Source organism: Dasypus novemcinctus, chromosome 27 (genome assembly GCF_030445035.2).
Source record: "Dasypus novemcinctus isolate mDasNov1 chromosome 27, mDasNov1.1.hap2, whole genome shotgun sequence".
Classification (NCBI taxonomy): domain Eukaryota; kingdom Metazoa; phylum Chordata; class Mammalia; order Cingulata; family Dasypodidae; genus Dasypus; species Dasypus novemcinctus.
The window spans coordinates 32,278,565-32,295,860 of record NC_080699.1 but is presented as its reverse complement, the minus strand read 5'-3'; the positions used below and the strand labels follow the sequence as shown (position 1 = coordinate 32,295,860).

The following is a 17,296-nucleotide window of genomic DNA, read 5'->3' as shown; positions in this document are numbered from 1 at the left end:
CTGTGACTCAGAATAATTGCCAAAGGAGAATTTAGACTATGACTCCATCTGCACCAAGTACTCCCTCAGTACTGCAAGGTTAGTTTTCAATTATCTATCAGCATCCTCAGAGTCATCTCCCCTCTAGAACCATGGAGGAAAACACTGCAAAACACTGAGCTCTCTAGTAAGAAAGAGTGAGAATACTCAATCCCAGTTTTTGACTCAAATTCTTAGAGTCCTTTACACTAACCTCCTTCCCAGAGCAAAGGTACATGCAAATTGTTATTTTTGTATCTTCACCTGTCCTCTACATTCACCCTTCTTTATTAGCACAGGTTCTCATATCTTCCTGTCCCCCCCCAAATTAAGATAAACACTTCTTTGTTTATCATTTCAACTCAGGTATGGAGATGTCTTTGTTCACTTATATGCAGTTTATGCTGATTTATCTCTACACATCTTTAAAAATTTCATTGAACATATACTTTTTGAGGTTTGCTATATGGTAAGTGTAGTGGGTAAATGTAAATGTAAGAAACAAATTCATGGATGCAGAGACATGATATTTGGTTTGAAATTTACTTGGACACCATGGAGAATGTTGATGATTTTAAGAGGTTATTATGCAGTGAAATAGCTCGGCATCTCTGTATTATTGTATATATTAATGTAGAAAAAAGAAATAAGGTCCACATGATGAGAAAATAAATTATGGTCATAAATATGGGACTGAAAATTGTGGGTAAATGAAAGATATTTTAGAGAGAAATTCAATAGGTTACAATTATACAATATTATTACTTTATTAAGCTCTTAACTAGAGCCAGGAACTATGCTAAACACCTTGTAGGCAACATTTTATTTTGTTTCATAACACCACCAAAGATAGAGAGCAACAGTTTCATTTTTTAAAATGCTTGGAGAGTGGAGTAATTGCCCAATCCAAGCAACAGAAGTGTGACTGAGCTGAGAGTTGAGTTCAGGACCGTCTAATATAATATCAGTGCACTTAAAATGATAAAAACCTTTGAATATTGGAATTGGAAGAAATAATGAAGATGATTTAATCAAATGTCCCATCCAGTGTTTGTGTCCTTGTATATATTCTCCTATGTGCTTATTCAGGCTGTGCTTGAATATTTCTCATTGTGAGGAGTATGCTGCACATTAAGATAATTATTCAACTTCTGGGTTTTTCTGATCATCAGAATCTTCTTCATTGTGAGAAAAAAAAACAAAAACAAGTTTCTCCCTAGTTTCCAGCATGTAGACTTAGATCAGACTTTTGAAGACATGTAAAACAGGTCCAATATGTCTTAAATATAGCAGCATTTTAAACATTTGAAGATAACAATGTACAATGTGTATTTTTATTTGCTAGTCAAATATCTCCAATTATTTCAGCTATTTTTTGATGAAAGTTACCAGCAGCTGACTGACCACTCAGCTATTTTGAGTTGGGATTTTAATGAGGAAAATAATTCAAACTAATATGAACAGTTTTCAGAGATTTACGAACTCACTGTTTCTTAACTGCAGAATTCACTACCCTGCCTTATGGATAAAATGAAAATTTAATCATTATGCCTTGTAACATGCATGGAGTTAATATAGCCATGTGAAATATGAGAGATGAAAACAAGAACCCTCAGAAACAACACTAGCAACCTTCCTTCTGCCTGACTTACAAATTTCTAAATTGTTTTATATTAAAAAAGTTATGATATGCTTAATTATAGTGTCCTTGAATTCTATAATTTCTACTCTGAGCAGCCAGAATCATTGGTTTTCCAGGTACCTGGAGAGGCTCAAGATCTCCTGCAATATGAATCTCTTCTGAGGAGGGAGAAAATAATGATCTCCACAGGATTACCCTTTCCCCATCCATACACAGACATATACTTTTGCACACATGCAAACACATACACAAACACATACACATGCACTTATTTTCTCCTTTTTAACTTTAGAAGCTGCCAAGAGGATAAGGGACACTGGAAATCATTCCATGGTGACTGAGTTCATCCTTGCTGGGCTGACACAATATCCTGAACTCCAGCTGCCCCTCTTCCTCCTCTTCCTAGGAATCTATGTGGTCACAGTGGTGGGGAACCTGGGCATGATCACACTGATTGGGCTCAGTTCTTCTCTGCACACCCCCATGTACTATTTCCTCAGCAGCTTGTCCTTCATTGATCTCTGCTATTCCACTGTCATTAACCCCCAGATGTTGGTACATTTTGTGTCAGAGAGGAATATTATCTCCTACGCAGCATGTATGACTCAACTCTACTTCTTCATGCTTTTTATTATTGCAGAATGTCACATGTTGGCTGTAATGGCATATGACCGCTATGTTGCCATCTGTAACCCCTTGCTTTATAATGTTATCATGTCCTATCATTTTTGCTTTTGGCTCACAATGGGAGTGTATGTTTTGGGAGTCATTGGTTCTACAATTCATACAGGTTTCATGTTGAGACTTTCTTTCTGCAAGAACAATGTAGTTAACCATTACGTTTGTGATCTCTTTCCACTCCTGGAGTTACCCTGCTCGAGCACCTACATCAATGAGTTACTGGTTCTGTGCTTGAGTTCATTTAACATCCTGATGCCTACCCTCACCATCCTTGCATCCTACATCTTCATCATTGCCAGCATCCTCAGAATCAGCTCCATTGAAGGGAGGTCCAAAGCCTTTAGCATATGCAGTTCCCACATCTCAGCTGTTGCTCTTTTCTTTGGGTCTACAGCATTCATGTACATGCAGCCATCATCGGTCAGCTCTATGGACCAAGGGAAAGTGTCCTCTGTGTTTTATACTACTGTTATTCCCATGCTGAACCCTTTCATTTACAGTCTGCGGAATAAGGATGTCAAATATGCCCTGAGGAAAATTCTGGGCATAGAGCAGGTTCATGGATAGAATTAATATAATGGCATTATATACGAAACAGGTCTTCCCTCTGATGAGATATGCAATTTGTTAGATTAATTCTTCAAGTTTGTGTATTCAGTGATAATTCTTTTCCTAAATAACACATCTGCAAAATTCCCCTCTAGGTCTCCTTGTCCTTAAACCTGTATTACAGTAGCACTATATGGAAAGGAATTCTCTGGAAGTGTTTCTACCTTTCACAATTACCACCAGTCAGATTAGACCTGTTAGTAAATTACATTTTTTAAAGAAGTGACTGCTAAGGGCAAAAGGATCCCTAATGTTATTTTAAATAATAATACAAACAACAAGAACCACTACGATGATGATGAGACAAAGGAGGTGGAGAAGGAGGAGGATAGTAACATACATTATTAAGATTTTATGAATGGTAAGCACTTACCAAACGCTATAAAATTTGATATTTAAAGCATTCTCCAAGGCAAGTACTAGTATTCATACCATTTTAAAGATGAAAAATTGAAGCTTAGGGAGTTTACATATTGTGCCCAAAGTCTCTCAAATGTAATAAACTGATTAAGCTTGGAAATAAACCTGAGAAGTTTGACTCCAGAACTTGCGATTTCACTGACAGTGCTCTATGACCCCCAAGTACCTGTGGAAGGTCTAAGGACTCCTAAAGCAGTTCTTTCTACACTAACTATTCCCAGTTCCTTATATGATACAGTTGCTCTCCTCTGAATATCTTCCATGAAATTTTTACTTTTACTTTTGACGTAGTTAAAATATTGAAAATCCTGCCGTGCCAATAACAGCAAAACAAAACAGGACTATTATTCATGATGGAGACTCAAATTGTTACACATGATAGCAACTACTTGTATAAGGTCAATCCATACAAAGTTGTCTTATATTTATTACAACTTGATGTGGTTATTTCTGTATCTTGAGTTCATAAAATCCACAAACTCTGCTAAATTTTATTGCTTCCAAGCCTTTCATGCTCTTTTGCACGATAATTTACAGGTTCTCTTTCATGTCAATTTCACCATTAAAACATCTCTTCTCACCCCTCATTTTATTACTTTATTACTTTAGGGCATTTAACATCTTGTTACTGTGAATTTGTGTTATATTTTAAATGCTCATTTGCCTTTAACTCTCCCCAAATCAAAATATCCTACTAAGATTAATTTTCTTTGGGTGTTGCACTGTAATATTAATGTAGTATAACAAATTGCAGTGCTCCTACAGTTTGTTAAATATAGAAAAATATATATAATATTTCTTTAAATTTTTTCATTCATTGTGGTGGGTTCTCAAAGAGCCCTTACATTTATTTTTTACATAATTTTCATCATATAAAGTTAAAGGGTAAACGGCCAACTATAAATCTGATCTTATGCCCCAAAACAGGTACAGTGCTCTGTACAACAGACCGTAGTCGTGTATACATATACTATGTCATATGTACAAAAAAACTAACAAACCAAAAACCATAAGAATCCTATTGGGTATGACCCTGAATGACCGGAGCTTGACCTCATATAGAGGATGCAGACTGAGTGAAAGGCAACGGTCTCTTCAAGGAAGAGAGGGAAAGATTGTGCAGAGAGAAACACATGGCATTTTTGGATAATCCAATCAATCTACACACAGTACTCCAGGCAATGTAGCAGGAAGCAAAGATAAAGATAGAAAAGATAGTTCATAGAGCACTTCTGGGTCACTAAAAGACTTTCATATTTATTTTGTAGAGGAGGGGAACCACTAGATATTTTTAATTAGTTTTTAATTTGACAATTAGTTTTGCATGTTAGTAATATCACATTTATTTTGGTATGGAAGAGGAAGGGAAAGAAAATGAAACTGAAATCAAGGAGACCAGCTAGTAGTGATTTTATTATTCTAAGAATGCTATTACACATCAGTGATAATGAAGCTAGAAAGGAGATTTTCAAGAGATTTGAAAAATTCAATTGTTAAGACTTATGGCTAATTAGAAGTGTGTTGAAGGTAGAACAGGAAGGCATGAGGATGAATGCAAGTTTATACCTTGGATTAGTTTATGAAAGGATGGGTAATGGTAGAATTCTCAAAGTGAAATTGACTACATATTGGTAAAAGTACATGAGAATGCCATTGTGTCACAAAGACCAAGACATGATGTAATTCAAACTCTATCTCTCTTTGTATGTACCTATTTATCATCTATCTATATCTTCTATCTAATCTTATACATATATGCTCTTTTTTCTCCTACCTGAGAACTCAAAACCTAACAAATTTCAAGAATGGATTTTATGGGTCTCTGCTTAGTTTTCATTATTATATAATCATGCTTGGAAAGATTTCTTCATATACTTCCCATTTCTGATTATTCTACTCTCTTTCTCACTCCCCGTGTTTAGTTCACTAACCCTTAGCCTGTGCCCCTGTGAGGTGGCATGCTGAACACATGGTATTCTTCCTTAGATATCCCAGTATTCTGTAGCTTTTACAATTCCCAAATTAAAAGAACCTTTTTGATCTCTTAGCATGAAAGAATTTGTTCAAATCTGAAAGAATTTTAGTGGAAAGAGGTAAACAGGAGATCTTCTAATGCCTTGATTTACAAAGCTTGGTCATAGACCAGTAACATTGGTCAAACATGAGAGTCTGATAAACACATATAATCTCAGGTCCAAAAATAGATGTATTAAAGAGAATCTGCATTTGTAATAAGATCCCCAGGTGGTTCCTGTACACATTAAAGTCTGAGAGGTATTTTCTGAATTTAAAAAATATAAATATCTGTACTCAGAACCTGAGATTTTGATTTATTGATATGTGGTGCAGCCGGGGATTTTTGAAAACTCCCTTGAAGGTTTTAAATATATTGTCAGAATGGAGAAAAAGTGATGTTGCTCTAACCTAATCTCCTTTGAAAAGAATTGAACATGATTTATTTAATCGTATTTTATAAGAGATTTTCAGACATCACTTCAGATTTACCTTGATTCAGGCTATAATCAAATATTACTTCCAATTATTCCTGTTTTGGGAAAAACAAAAGTACCAAAGAAAATATGAGAAATGAGAAGAAACATAAAATATTCCTTTAAATATTCAAATTAGCAAGCAGATGTTAATTAAGAACTCCATAAAAATTATATGTTACATCAATATTCTAAATTCTTACCCACTGATCCCTAAAATTCAATTACATGTAGATTTGACTTTTGAACCAAATAAATATTTTACCTATTTACATATAAAATTAAACATATTTTATACAAGGCCATACATTGTTATGCATTATTTAAACATTTCTAGCTCAATTCTCAACAGGATGTAATTTGTCAGAATGTGACCAGGGCTGTAAAAGCTGCTAATCTCAATGGGAGCTGAAAATTAATATCATTGGCTAAGAGTTTGTAAGAAATCCAGAATCTCATACCCCACTGAGCCTGCTGAATTAGAATCTACACTTTAACAAATCCCCATGTGATCATCATCCCTATGCACAAATCCTTACCACTAATTGACAAACATAAAGTTGTCAGGGAATCCCACTTCAAGGAAAAGGTAAGACAACTTGGGAAATGCCTAATGAAATTATAACTTTTCTAAAGGGCTTGTTTCTCTGAGAATTGGAAGTCCTTGGAGAGTATTTGTCTCCATTTATTTGATGTTTGGCATGTAAACAAGATACAAACCTTTAAAGCTCAGCAATCAGAATGACTGAAAATGAGGGTTTTTATTACTCTGAAACTGGAGAGAAATAAACTGAATACTTCCAATTGAGATGCTGACCTGGGATGCAGACCAGCTTCAGAGGGGCTCTGAGACCCGGGACTGCGCCTGTTTTCTCAGCACTAAGGACAGCAGAAAGCTGGGGAGCTAAGATGGCCAACACCATTATCGGCACCATCCCCCGCCCACACACACACTTTTATTTCCTCGTTCAAGGTTACTGCATTTAAAAAAAAATATTGAAGTATATCACTCACACATAAACATACATAAACAATAAGTGTATAGGAATAGTTGTGAACTTAAAAATAAACCTACATAGCATCATACAAGATTCTCACAACTCATCCTACCACCAATACCTTGCTATGTTGTTAAACATTTTAAACTAATGATTAAAGAGCATTGTCAAAGTAAGTACTCACCAAAGTTTTTTCCCCCAAATAATATTATTATTTTTATATCATTTATATATGAACATACATGAACAATAAATGTATAGTAAAAGTAGTGGATTTACAAAGCAAAAATACACCATTTTCCTGTTGCAAATAAAATTGTCCATTGAAGTTTCCAGGTAGAAGACAAGTGAATGTGCTCATTCTACATGTATGATTTGAAACTATTAGGGTGGCAATAATTCAGGTAAGCATGCCTCTCAATACAGTAATTCACATATCTTTTTATTTATTCACTCACTGCTATCTATTCATAATACAATTTTCAAATAAATATAATGTATCATAGGTATATCTATATCAATATACTACGTATTTAATATTCAAGGCAAGAATTTACTATGTGATCTAAAATGATGATTGTTATGAATCATTAATATTTTTTGAACATTTGCATGTTATTTTGTGATTGCATTGTTTATCTCATGTATAAAATTTTCACATGAAATATTCTTAATAATTAATTTTAATTTTACCGTTAATATCTCATTATCTTATGTTAAATTTATTATATCTTTTAAGGCATTACATATCTAAGGAAAACAAAGAAGTACAAATAATGTATTTATCATGTCAGTATCTTCATTGCATCAAAGGGAAGCTCTGCAAAAATGCAACACCATGAAATAATAAATGCATCACTCATCAGTCCAGAAAAATGTTAGTGGGTTTTAAAACATCACTTAATAATGTTTATGGAAGCAGATCTAACAAGTTATCAACACTTTTTTAAAAATTTTTAATTAATTTATCGAAATATATCACCCTCACACAAACATACATAGACATTTAGTGTATAGTAATAGTTGTGAACTTACAAAACAAACATATATAACATCATGCAGAACTCTCATGACTCACCCTACCAACAACCCCTTACATTGTTGTTAAGCCTTTTTAACTAATAATTAAAGAGCATTGTCTAAATATTTCTACTAAACAAAGTATTTTCCCCCAACCCTCCCTACTATTATTATCTTTATGTCATGTATATATGAACATACATAAGCAATTAAGTGTATAGTAAAAGTTGTGAACTTACAAAGCAGACATGCATAACATCATACAGGGGTCCCATACGTCAACCTTCCACCAACACCTTGCATTGTGTTGAGACATTTGTTACAAATTATGAGAAAATATTGTCAAAATCTTACTACAAATTATAGTCCTTATCTTACATTTGGTGTATTTTCCCCCCAACCTATCGTATTATTATCTTTTAAATATATTTTTTGTGACAGATGTTGTAAACTTATAAAACAATCATGCACGGGTGCAGACCTCCATATCCAAATCCTTCAACTAAGGCCCTATGGAAAGTTTCTATTCAGTTGAGCCTGGTTGCATTATTGGGATCCCATTGGGGTTCCTCTTTGAACTGTGTGCAGGCATCCTAGTTGCTGTCCAAAGTTCCCTCGGGTGGATGTTCCTTGATCCAGGTTAGAGCCCCTTGTCTGACTCTCATTCTTTCTTCAAAGTTTAGTAAAGTCATGATGAGCTGTACAATCAGCCCAGGTGGGTTTGTGGGTCTGTGTGATGGACTGGAAAAGGTTCGTCATGGCCTTAGGCTTCTCTGAGTATAGTGGGGTGTGGCTTTTCCAGTTAAAGAGGTCCATTGTAGTAAAGGACTGATAGACAAACATCTGGTTTCCCACTTGAATCTGGCCATCTGCATCATAATAAATTGGAGCCCGGGCTTCATGGAGAGGTAATTATAGGGCCACCCTTCTTCTTGCTACCCCTGCCTCCAGGCTCCTCATGATCTGAGTTGTCATTTTTCAGGAACTCCTCCCTGACTGATGGTCAGCACTATACTGCCAGGGGCACACGGCTGCAGGGGCAGCTGGGATGCATTTCCTCATGTAGATGGTGACAAAGGCAACTGCAAGAATAGTGTGGGTGTTGCACTTCCCAACACATATGATGATGGGGGAGCTCTGCTTAGGGAAATTGGCTCATCTCCATTTCTCAGCACTACTGGGGTAGGAGCATTCACATTGGGTGAAGGGAGGTCATTTTCATTTGGCCCTTCTAGAATGGGTGGGTTGGCATTGGATTTGGGGCCCACTTCCTCTGGACTCTTTGCACAGTGCTTGTTTGACCTAGTTCCTGGGACAGCACTTCTAGGTTTTTGTATTAGGCAAATCCTGGCTTCTTTAGTTGTATAGTTCTCTAACTAGGGCAGACTTGACTCACAGCATCTTGGGAGGTGTCGATGTAGGGGAACTGGTCAGGGTGCTCTGGTTTTCTGGTTACTATGTCATGGACTTTATGGATGATCCAGGGTTAAAAGTGCCCTCCTGTGGCCAGCCCACACCAAAAGTTGGTCATTCTAATTCACAAAGCATTCTAAGCTTTCCTGGCCAGAACTTTATGCTGTATGCATCTCCAAGGAATGCACAGGGAAAGTTTTTCAGCATACAACCTAACAGGGTCCTACTTTGTGTGTTTCCCATGTTTCCACCCTGTGTTGATGCTGCACAACTCTCACTCAGTCTTATGCTTCATCTGTTTCTGCCCATGTCCCTCATAAGAGTTTATGGCACCTCTTAGCCTTAGCAGGTCAAAATAAACCCTGACTCAGAAGAGGGTCCCTTTGCAGGGAGGCCCTCCAGACAGCCATTGACCAGATGAGGCCACCATGGAACCACAGATCGGGATTCTGCATGTGCCCTGCAGAGGTGTGCTTTTGCATCTCACTCAGTCTCTGCAGTCACACACACACAACCACTCCCTTTCCCTAACTCAGACCTAGAGAAGGAAAGGCTTCCTCCTTTTTTTTTAGGAGTACTGGGGCCTTTCTTTGAGAGCTAATCAGGCTCCCCTCCTAATTTTTCAGAATTAGGCTTTTCCTGTGCTATGTCCCCGAGGCTCTTACCCTTCTGGTGTGCAGAGCTCCTTGCTTCATTCTCAGGGTCTCTAGAACCTTTCAGTGCCTCCAGTTTCTCTGGGAGGGCTCTGACAGAGTCCACATCCTCTTTCTGGACTAAAGGAGAGTCCAGTGGTGCCCAGGGTTGGGGGTCACCTGGGCCCTCCTGGCCTCCTTGGAGATGTCTGGGAGGGGCAATCAACCTTTGCTGCCTCTGACCTTCTCAGCATATCCCAGAGAAGCCTCTAGAGCTGTTGTAGCAGAGAGAAGCAGGGTATACATGTTATTGAAGGCCAGGATGTGAGAATTCTGAGAAGAAGATTTATTATGACTGGCCAGACTCGCAGAACTCTTGTCCTAATAAAAACTGACCCTGAATAAGAATTTTGAGGCCCTTTTATACAGAGGATGTAGGAGTGGGGAGTCAAATGGTGCTTATATGCAAAAGGACTTTTTGTTAGTTTCTTCAAGTGTTTTATCTGAGTATTAGATGGATTATATCCTCCAGGTAAGCTTGAATTAACACATATCTCCCACATTCCAGGTAAGCTTTTAACACGAACCTCACATATTCTAGGTAAGCTTTGAACACATTTAGTTTGCATCCTTCCTGAATATCCAAAGCCTATAGAGTTGATACCTCCTAATTGGCTCTCCAGGGAACTAGGAACACTTGAATAAGTTTGAATTTATGCACAGGCCATATTAATATCCCAAGGGGTGTTAATGGCTCATATCTGATGGCAAGCTTATGATAAAAACAAACACCATTTTATGCATGTGAGACCAGTCAGATGATTTTAAATATACGCTTCAACCTGATATAAAGGCTCATGCTGGTTCAAGGTAGAGTCAGTATCCCTGTGCCTTGGGTACTGCATAAGGCATTGAATAGTCAAGGGTATAGTATTATTTGAAGATGTCCATACTTGTCTCCCTAGTGCAATTTCCTTAGAGATTTAGAAGTTTAAAGGCATCAGAAAGAACACAATTATGAGCTGTGACCTAGAAGTCATCATAATATTGAAACTAAATAATTGGACATCACTCCGTGGGACTATTCCTTGGAGAGATGGTGAAAGATATCGAGGCACTGCAACCACCAAGACAACATATGTAAGCTCAGCAGCTGACAGGGAGAAACACTGGAAATTGCCACCAAGAGCTGCTGAGTATTTTTAATGGGAACTATTACCTCTCAGGCAAAAATCAAGTGTTCTGTTTGCTGCTCTCAAGAGCACGCAAGAGGGTTTATTTAAGAGAGAAGTAGAGAAGGGCGTTTATTACTTGGAAGTCATCTTCTCAACCTATAATCCAAGTGTGAGTTGCCCTTTCTATTTACACTACCTCTCTACTAAAGAGGGAAGGAGATTCATACATTCTTAGTTTCAGCTTCTATAACTATTTAGTGTTTGCAAAATATTTCTTCCATTTTTTCCCCAAATTGTACAGTGAGTCTTTGGGTATGAGAGTTACTTGTCATTGTTCAGAAAACAATTTTCAAACTTTAACTTTCCCATGTGAATAAATGACCCATATCAGCTTTCTTCTATTATTAAATAAAATTTTTATTGAAGTATATCATTCATACATGAGCATACATAAATAATAGGTGTATAGTAAATCTTTGAATGTATAAAATGAACATGCATATTGTCATATAAGTTTCCCATAATATATATCTCCCCACTACCAACACCTTGTATTGTTGTGAAACATTTGTTAAAGTCTATGAAAGGGCAAACCTCAAAATATTATTACTAACTATAGCACATATCCTACATTTGGTGTAATTCCCCCTTGAGCCACCCAATTATAAACACCCTATATTAGTATTAAAAATTTGGTTTGGTTCATATCAGTATTTGTCCTGTTAACCATAATTCATTATCCACCACTAAATTCCCTGGGTTATACAGACCCATGCTTTCTACAAACCATTCATCGTGTACACTCAGTGTTTCTCATTTTCATTACAGAGTTGTGCCGTCATCATGTCAGTCATTTTAGAATATTTTCATTACCTCCAAAGGAAAAATCCCAATTCCTCTTATAATGCATAGTCAATAAAGGTCATTTCCAAATCTGAGATTTTATAATGTCACTGGAAAAGTGAGACTTTTTTTCAGAGAAAGGTAATAATGACAATAGTGTTTGTAGGAAAACAAAAGCTCTTTCCAATGGATGAAAGAGTGTTGCATAAAGAAAAGTTAAAATATATACTATGTATTCAGTCCTGCTTAACATTACCAATCTCTTCTACCATGGTATTATCTCTTGTGGAGAGAAACTATACCTTATCACCCACCATAACCCTTCATATTTTTAACATATTTCTATGTTCTTAGTAAGTACTAGGGATTGAATTTTATAAATTTCACATAGTTAAAAATAATTTATTTTTGAGATCACTTTTTCATATGTATTTATCAGTACAATTTTAATCAAGGCCAGGTTCCATAGTATTTATAAGATCAAGGGATATAGACTATATGGATTCAGTAAATAAATTATGATAGATAAGTTTTGTCTAACAAAGTGCCATATTCTATGCTTAAACAAAGTATAATCACCCATTAAAAAGCATCTGAGTATTTTAAAACAATGGTTTGAGGTAACATGAGTTACTATGGGTAAACTCTGGGGATCCCAAGAAATTTTACCTTCCACAGGACTCACACTATCAATCCAATCCTAACGTGGCACCTTCCATATAATCAAGTGCTGGCAATAACCTCAATACTTGTGTACATACAATTCTATCTATGGACTCTTTCCTTACTGAACTTTCTTCAGAAAGTATACGTTTTTGCTAAAACAAAATGCTATCTTTCATAGGAAATTTCTTTTTGCAAACATCTTATTTAGGGCAACTTTTACATCCTTATTCCTCAGACTGTAGATCAGGGGATTCAGCATTGGCACAATTATGGTATAAAACACAGAAGACACTTTGCCTTGGTCTACGGAGCTGACAGATGATGGCTGAAGGTACATGAATGCCACAGAACCAAAGAAGACAGCAACAGCTGAGATGTGGGAGCTGCACGTCTTGAAGGCTTTGGACCTGCCCTCTGTGGAGCGGATTCTCAGGATACTTGCAATGATAAATGTATAGGATCCAAGGATAGCAAGAGTTGGGGCAAAGATGTTAAATGCACTGAGGCACAAAAGTACCACCTCATTGATATAAGTGCTGGAACAGGAGAGAGTCAGTAGTGGATAAAGATCACAGAAGTAATGGTTTATTATATCAGACTTACAGAAATGCACTCTTAACATGCAGGTTGTGTGAGCTGTGGCACCAATAAAGCCCATTACATACACCCCAACTACCATCCAGGAGCAGATCTGATAAGACATGGTGACATTATAGAGCAATGGACTACAGATGGCAGCATAACGGTCATATGACATTACAGCCAACATATGACATTCTGCAATAATAAAAAGAATGAAGAAGTAGAGTTGAGTCATACATGCTGCATAGGAGATAATATTCCTCTCTGACACAAAATGCACCAGCATCTTAGGAGTAATGACAGTAGAATAGCAGAGATCAATGAAGGACAAGCTGCTGAGGAAATAGTACATGGGGATGTGCAGGGGAGAACTGAGCCCGATCAGTGTGATCATGCCCAGGTTCCCCACTACTGTGACCACATAGATTCCTAGGAAGAGGAGGAAGAGGGGCAGCTGGAGGTCAGGACGTTGTGTCAGCCCAGCTAGGATGAACTCAGTTACCGTGGAATGATTTCTTGCTGCCATTTTCCTCTGGGAATTTTGTGTATGAAAAGAACGAATTTTAATGCAGGTGTTGTTTGTCCTAGCACAAAAGAAAGTGTGAAAGAGAATGTAAGTCTTCCCATTAAATATCTACATTTCTCTTTGCCTGTCAAAGACTCTGGGATTCCAATAATCTGGGATATGTGATTAAATATTCGACAGAACCACCCCTGTTTTTGTTCTCTGTTATATGAGTAGGAATTTGTATTACCTAATCTCTGAACACCGAAAGAACTGGTCTGAAAACATGATCCAGTTTGGAATCCACATTAATTGAGTACCAAATAGCTCCACTTCAAAAATACAGAAATATTGTCTCCAGAAAACAACTAGTTGCTTAACATTAAGTATATGACACAAGCTGATCTGCCTATGCAAGAAGAATGAACGTTTCATTATTAGGAGAATACAACAGTGCAGGACACTAAAGCCAAAACTCATTCTTTCCAAAGACATTTATGGTGCCCACCATATGCTAAGTATTTTTAATAACCTGATGTGGTCCATGACCCTTTGGGTCCATATTCTGGAAGCTACAGGATGCAGAATGGCATAATTGCATGATACTAGAATATGGGAATGTTGTATCTATTGTCTTGGTTTTTTTTTTCCCACTCACCTTCAAATCAGATGGTTTAAGAGCCCTCTCTCACATCTTAGGGACAATCAAGACTAACGCAGAAAGAATATGTGCATGGGTTGTGGGTTTAGAAGGACATTGAAGAGTTCCTTGCCCAGGATTCTGTGGTAACTGTTCTATTTTCAAAAGAAAGAAATCTAAAGGATACCATCAGATACTAGTGGTATATCAAAAAACAAGCATTCAAGTATTTAGATAGGAATGCCTAAAAGAGGATGTTACTATTCAACACTTACCATTAGCTTCCAGTCACTTCATAAATATTATCTGACTTATTTTTCCCAGCAACCTTATGCAATACAAGCTTGTTATTCCCATTTTATAGATGAAGAAATTAACTCAGAGACTCAAGTGACTTGCTTATAGTGATTGAATGGCTTTTCAATATAGACGTGGAGATGAAAATTTTTAGATGAAATAAAGTTGTAATAAAAAACTTGAGCTAATACTGATAACTTTTGGAAATACCATGCTGTTAAGAGCAAAGCATGCATAAAACATAAGCTAGATTCAAAGAACATAAGAGTTGAAGAAATATTATAATTATCATAATTAAGAATAATTGGGTGATTCCAATTAGACCAGAATCTAGAATATATTCCACTGAATTGATTCATGTATTTGTTGCTTATCCTTGCTCAGATTGTTCAATGAAGGGAAGAGCATGTGGAGAAAGACTCAAACTAGATTTCAGCATTAAATAAATTAGGCAAAAAGCCATTATCATTCCCAAAGTGTCAATTGCATCTAATGTTCTTTTAAAAGCTAGGTTCCATTCTGATACTAATACAACTGCCTGAGTTATTTGATCTTACACAGTGCAAGTCACAGCTGAAAATGGGTGACTAAAAAGCCAAAATATAATTCTCTTTTAGTACTTTGTTTTCTTTCAAGATTTTACTAGTACAACACACATGATGATTACTACGTTGTATCAAAGATAATCTCAATCTTTGGGATTGGCAGTTTTCACATGCTTGCTATTTTGTTGATTATCATTTTAACTTAAAGTTCTGTAAAAAAATCTAAGTAATTGTATTTGAAAGTTTGGGTTTTATAAAAATAGGAAATGGTTTTCTGTCACCCCCTTTTTGCTAAAGCTTCTCATCTATAGGAGTAGACTTCACTCATGATTCTGAAGATAACCTTGTGTGAGTTTCTCTAACTTTAGAACACTATAAATATATCTTTTAAGTTATTTATCTAGAGTTTAGTAGTAGCACTGATATAGCCTGTGCATAAATTCAAAATTGTTTCCTAGTGTACCTAGTCCCCAAAATGGCCAAATAAGTAATATAGGCCCTACAGTCTTTGAATGTTCAGAAAGGATGTAAGACTGAATGTGTATTCAGGGCTGCCTCCAGACAGAATGTGGAAGATATGCTAATCCAAGCTGGCTTGGATGTGGAGAATATGTAACTTACCTGGAGGAAATAACCTATCTGATACTAAGATCAAACACTGAAGAACCTAACCAAAGGTCTGTTTGCATACCATCACCGTTAGTCTCCTTAATCCTATATCCTCTGTATAAAAGGGTCTGAAAAAGGCTATTTGGGACTCGGTTTTTATTAGGACAAGAGTCCGCAGAGCCCGGCTGGTCGAAATAAACCAACTTCCTTCTCGGTACTCTCATGTCCTGGCCTTCAATACTGTGCACACCCGATTTCTCTACAACGGCACCAAGAATAACAGTTTTGCTTTGAGAATTTTAATTATTAAAAGTGCTGGTAACTTGTTAGATGTGTTTTTATTAACATTATTAAGTGATGTTATTAAACCCACTAACATTTTTATGGACTGATAAATGATGCATTTTAGCATTTTATGGTGTTGCATTGTTGCAGAGCTTCTCTCTGAATAATGAAAGTACTGACATGATAAATATATTATTATTTGTACTTCTAACTTTCAGTTGTCCTTAGATATGTTATACCTTAGAAGATATAATAAATTTAACATAGGATAATAAGATATATAGGGTCCAAAACATTAATTGTGAATTGCCAAAGTCTCAAAGTAACTGTAGATTATAAAAAATTGTTAGCTATCACATTTCCCAAATGTATGCTTAAAATATTAGTACCAAAATATAGCAAATTAATATTTAAATTAAGATTAGTGATTAAGTATATTTCATGTGAAAATTTTATGCATGATATAAGCAGTGCATTACAGTATATCATGCAAAGTTCAAAACAACATTCATGATTAATGGCATCCATCATTTTAGATCGCAGAGTAAATTTTTGCCTTCAGTATTAAATATCTAGTGTATAGAAACCATTTAAAATTTAATGATTTAATATCTTCTTCAAGTTTGTATTTTTTACAATGACAGACTTAACACTTTAAATGACATGAAAAACCATTTTTTACATGGCTTAATAAATTACCTACATTAAAAATATTTCAGAATTCCAATTTTTTTCAAAAAGAAAAAAGAACGTATAATACTTTAGATTAAAAAGTTGGGAAATAATGGTAAATTAAGCTTAAAAATTAGGAGGAGTGTCTTCGTTAGAAATTTGGCTCACAGCTTATATTTTAAACAGTAAATGCATATGCAGTATTCAAAAAAAAATAGACTAAAAATTTTGTACTAAATTCATAATATGTCATACCATAAATCTATGCCTTCCAAATTTCAAACAGATATTTAGATACTTTCAACATAATCATATAACATGCATGTCTCCAGTGCAACTAATATCTTGGGCACCATTTTTCTTTTAATATTGAAACAAAATGGGGCAAGTGTATTCCACTTCTTTGCATCATTTTATTCCTATACTCCCTCCCCATCTGGGCCTTCATTCTTGAAACTGTTTTAGGGTACTTGTGCTACATCTTCTCCCGCATCACTTCATACTGCAGCCTGCATTACTAATGTCACCGGGTCCTCATCTTCCAATAACAGCTCC

At 36.1% G+C, this 17,296-nt stretch overlaps 2 protein-coding genes across 2 annotated transcripts; one reads left to right on the top strand and one right to left on the bottom strand.

Moving 5' to 3' along the window:
- The first annotated feature begins 1,894 nt into the window (after nucleotides 1-1,894).
- LOC101425909 (putative olfactory receptor 8G2) lies at nucleotides 1,895-2,908 on the top strand. The gene has a single exon (XM_058289232.2). The coding sequence runs from the start codon at nucleotides 1,895-1,897 to the stop codon at nucleotides 2,906-2,908; it is 1,014 nt and encodes a 337-aa protein (XP_058145215.2).
- Nucleotides 2,909-12,778: 9,870 nt separating this feature from the next.
- LOC101432198 (olfactory receptor 8G50-like) lies at nucleotides 12,779-13,717 on the bottom strand. Its single transcript, XM_004469286.5, has one exon. It carries the CDS (start codon nucleotides 13,712-13,714, stop codon nucleotides 12,779-12,781), a length of 936 nt encoding a protein of 311 aa, XP_004469343.2. The 5' UTR covers nucleotides 13,715-13,717.
- Between the last annotated feature and the right edge of the window lie 3,579 nt (nucleotides 13,718-17,296).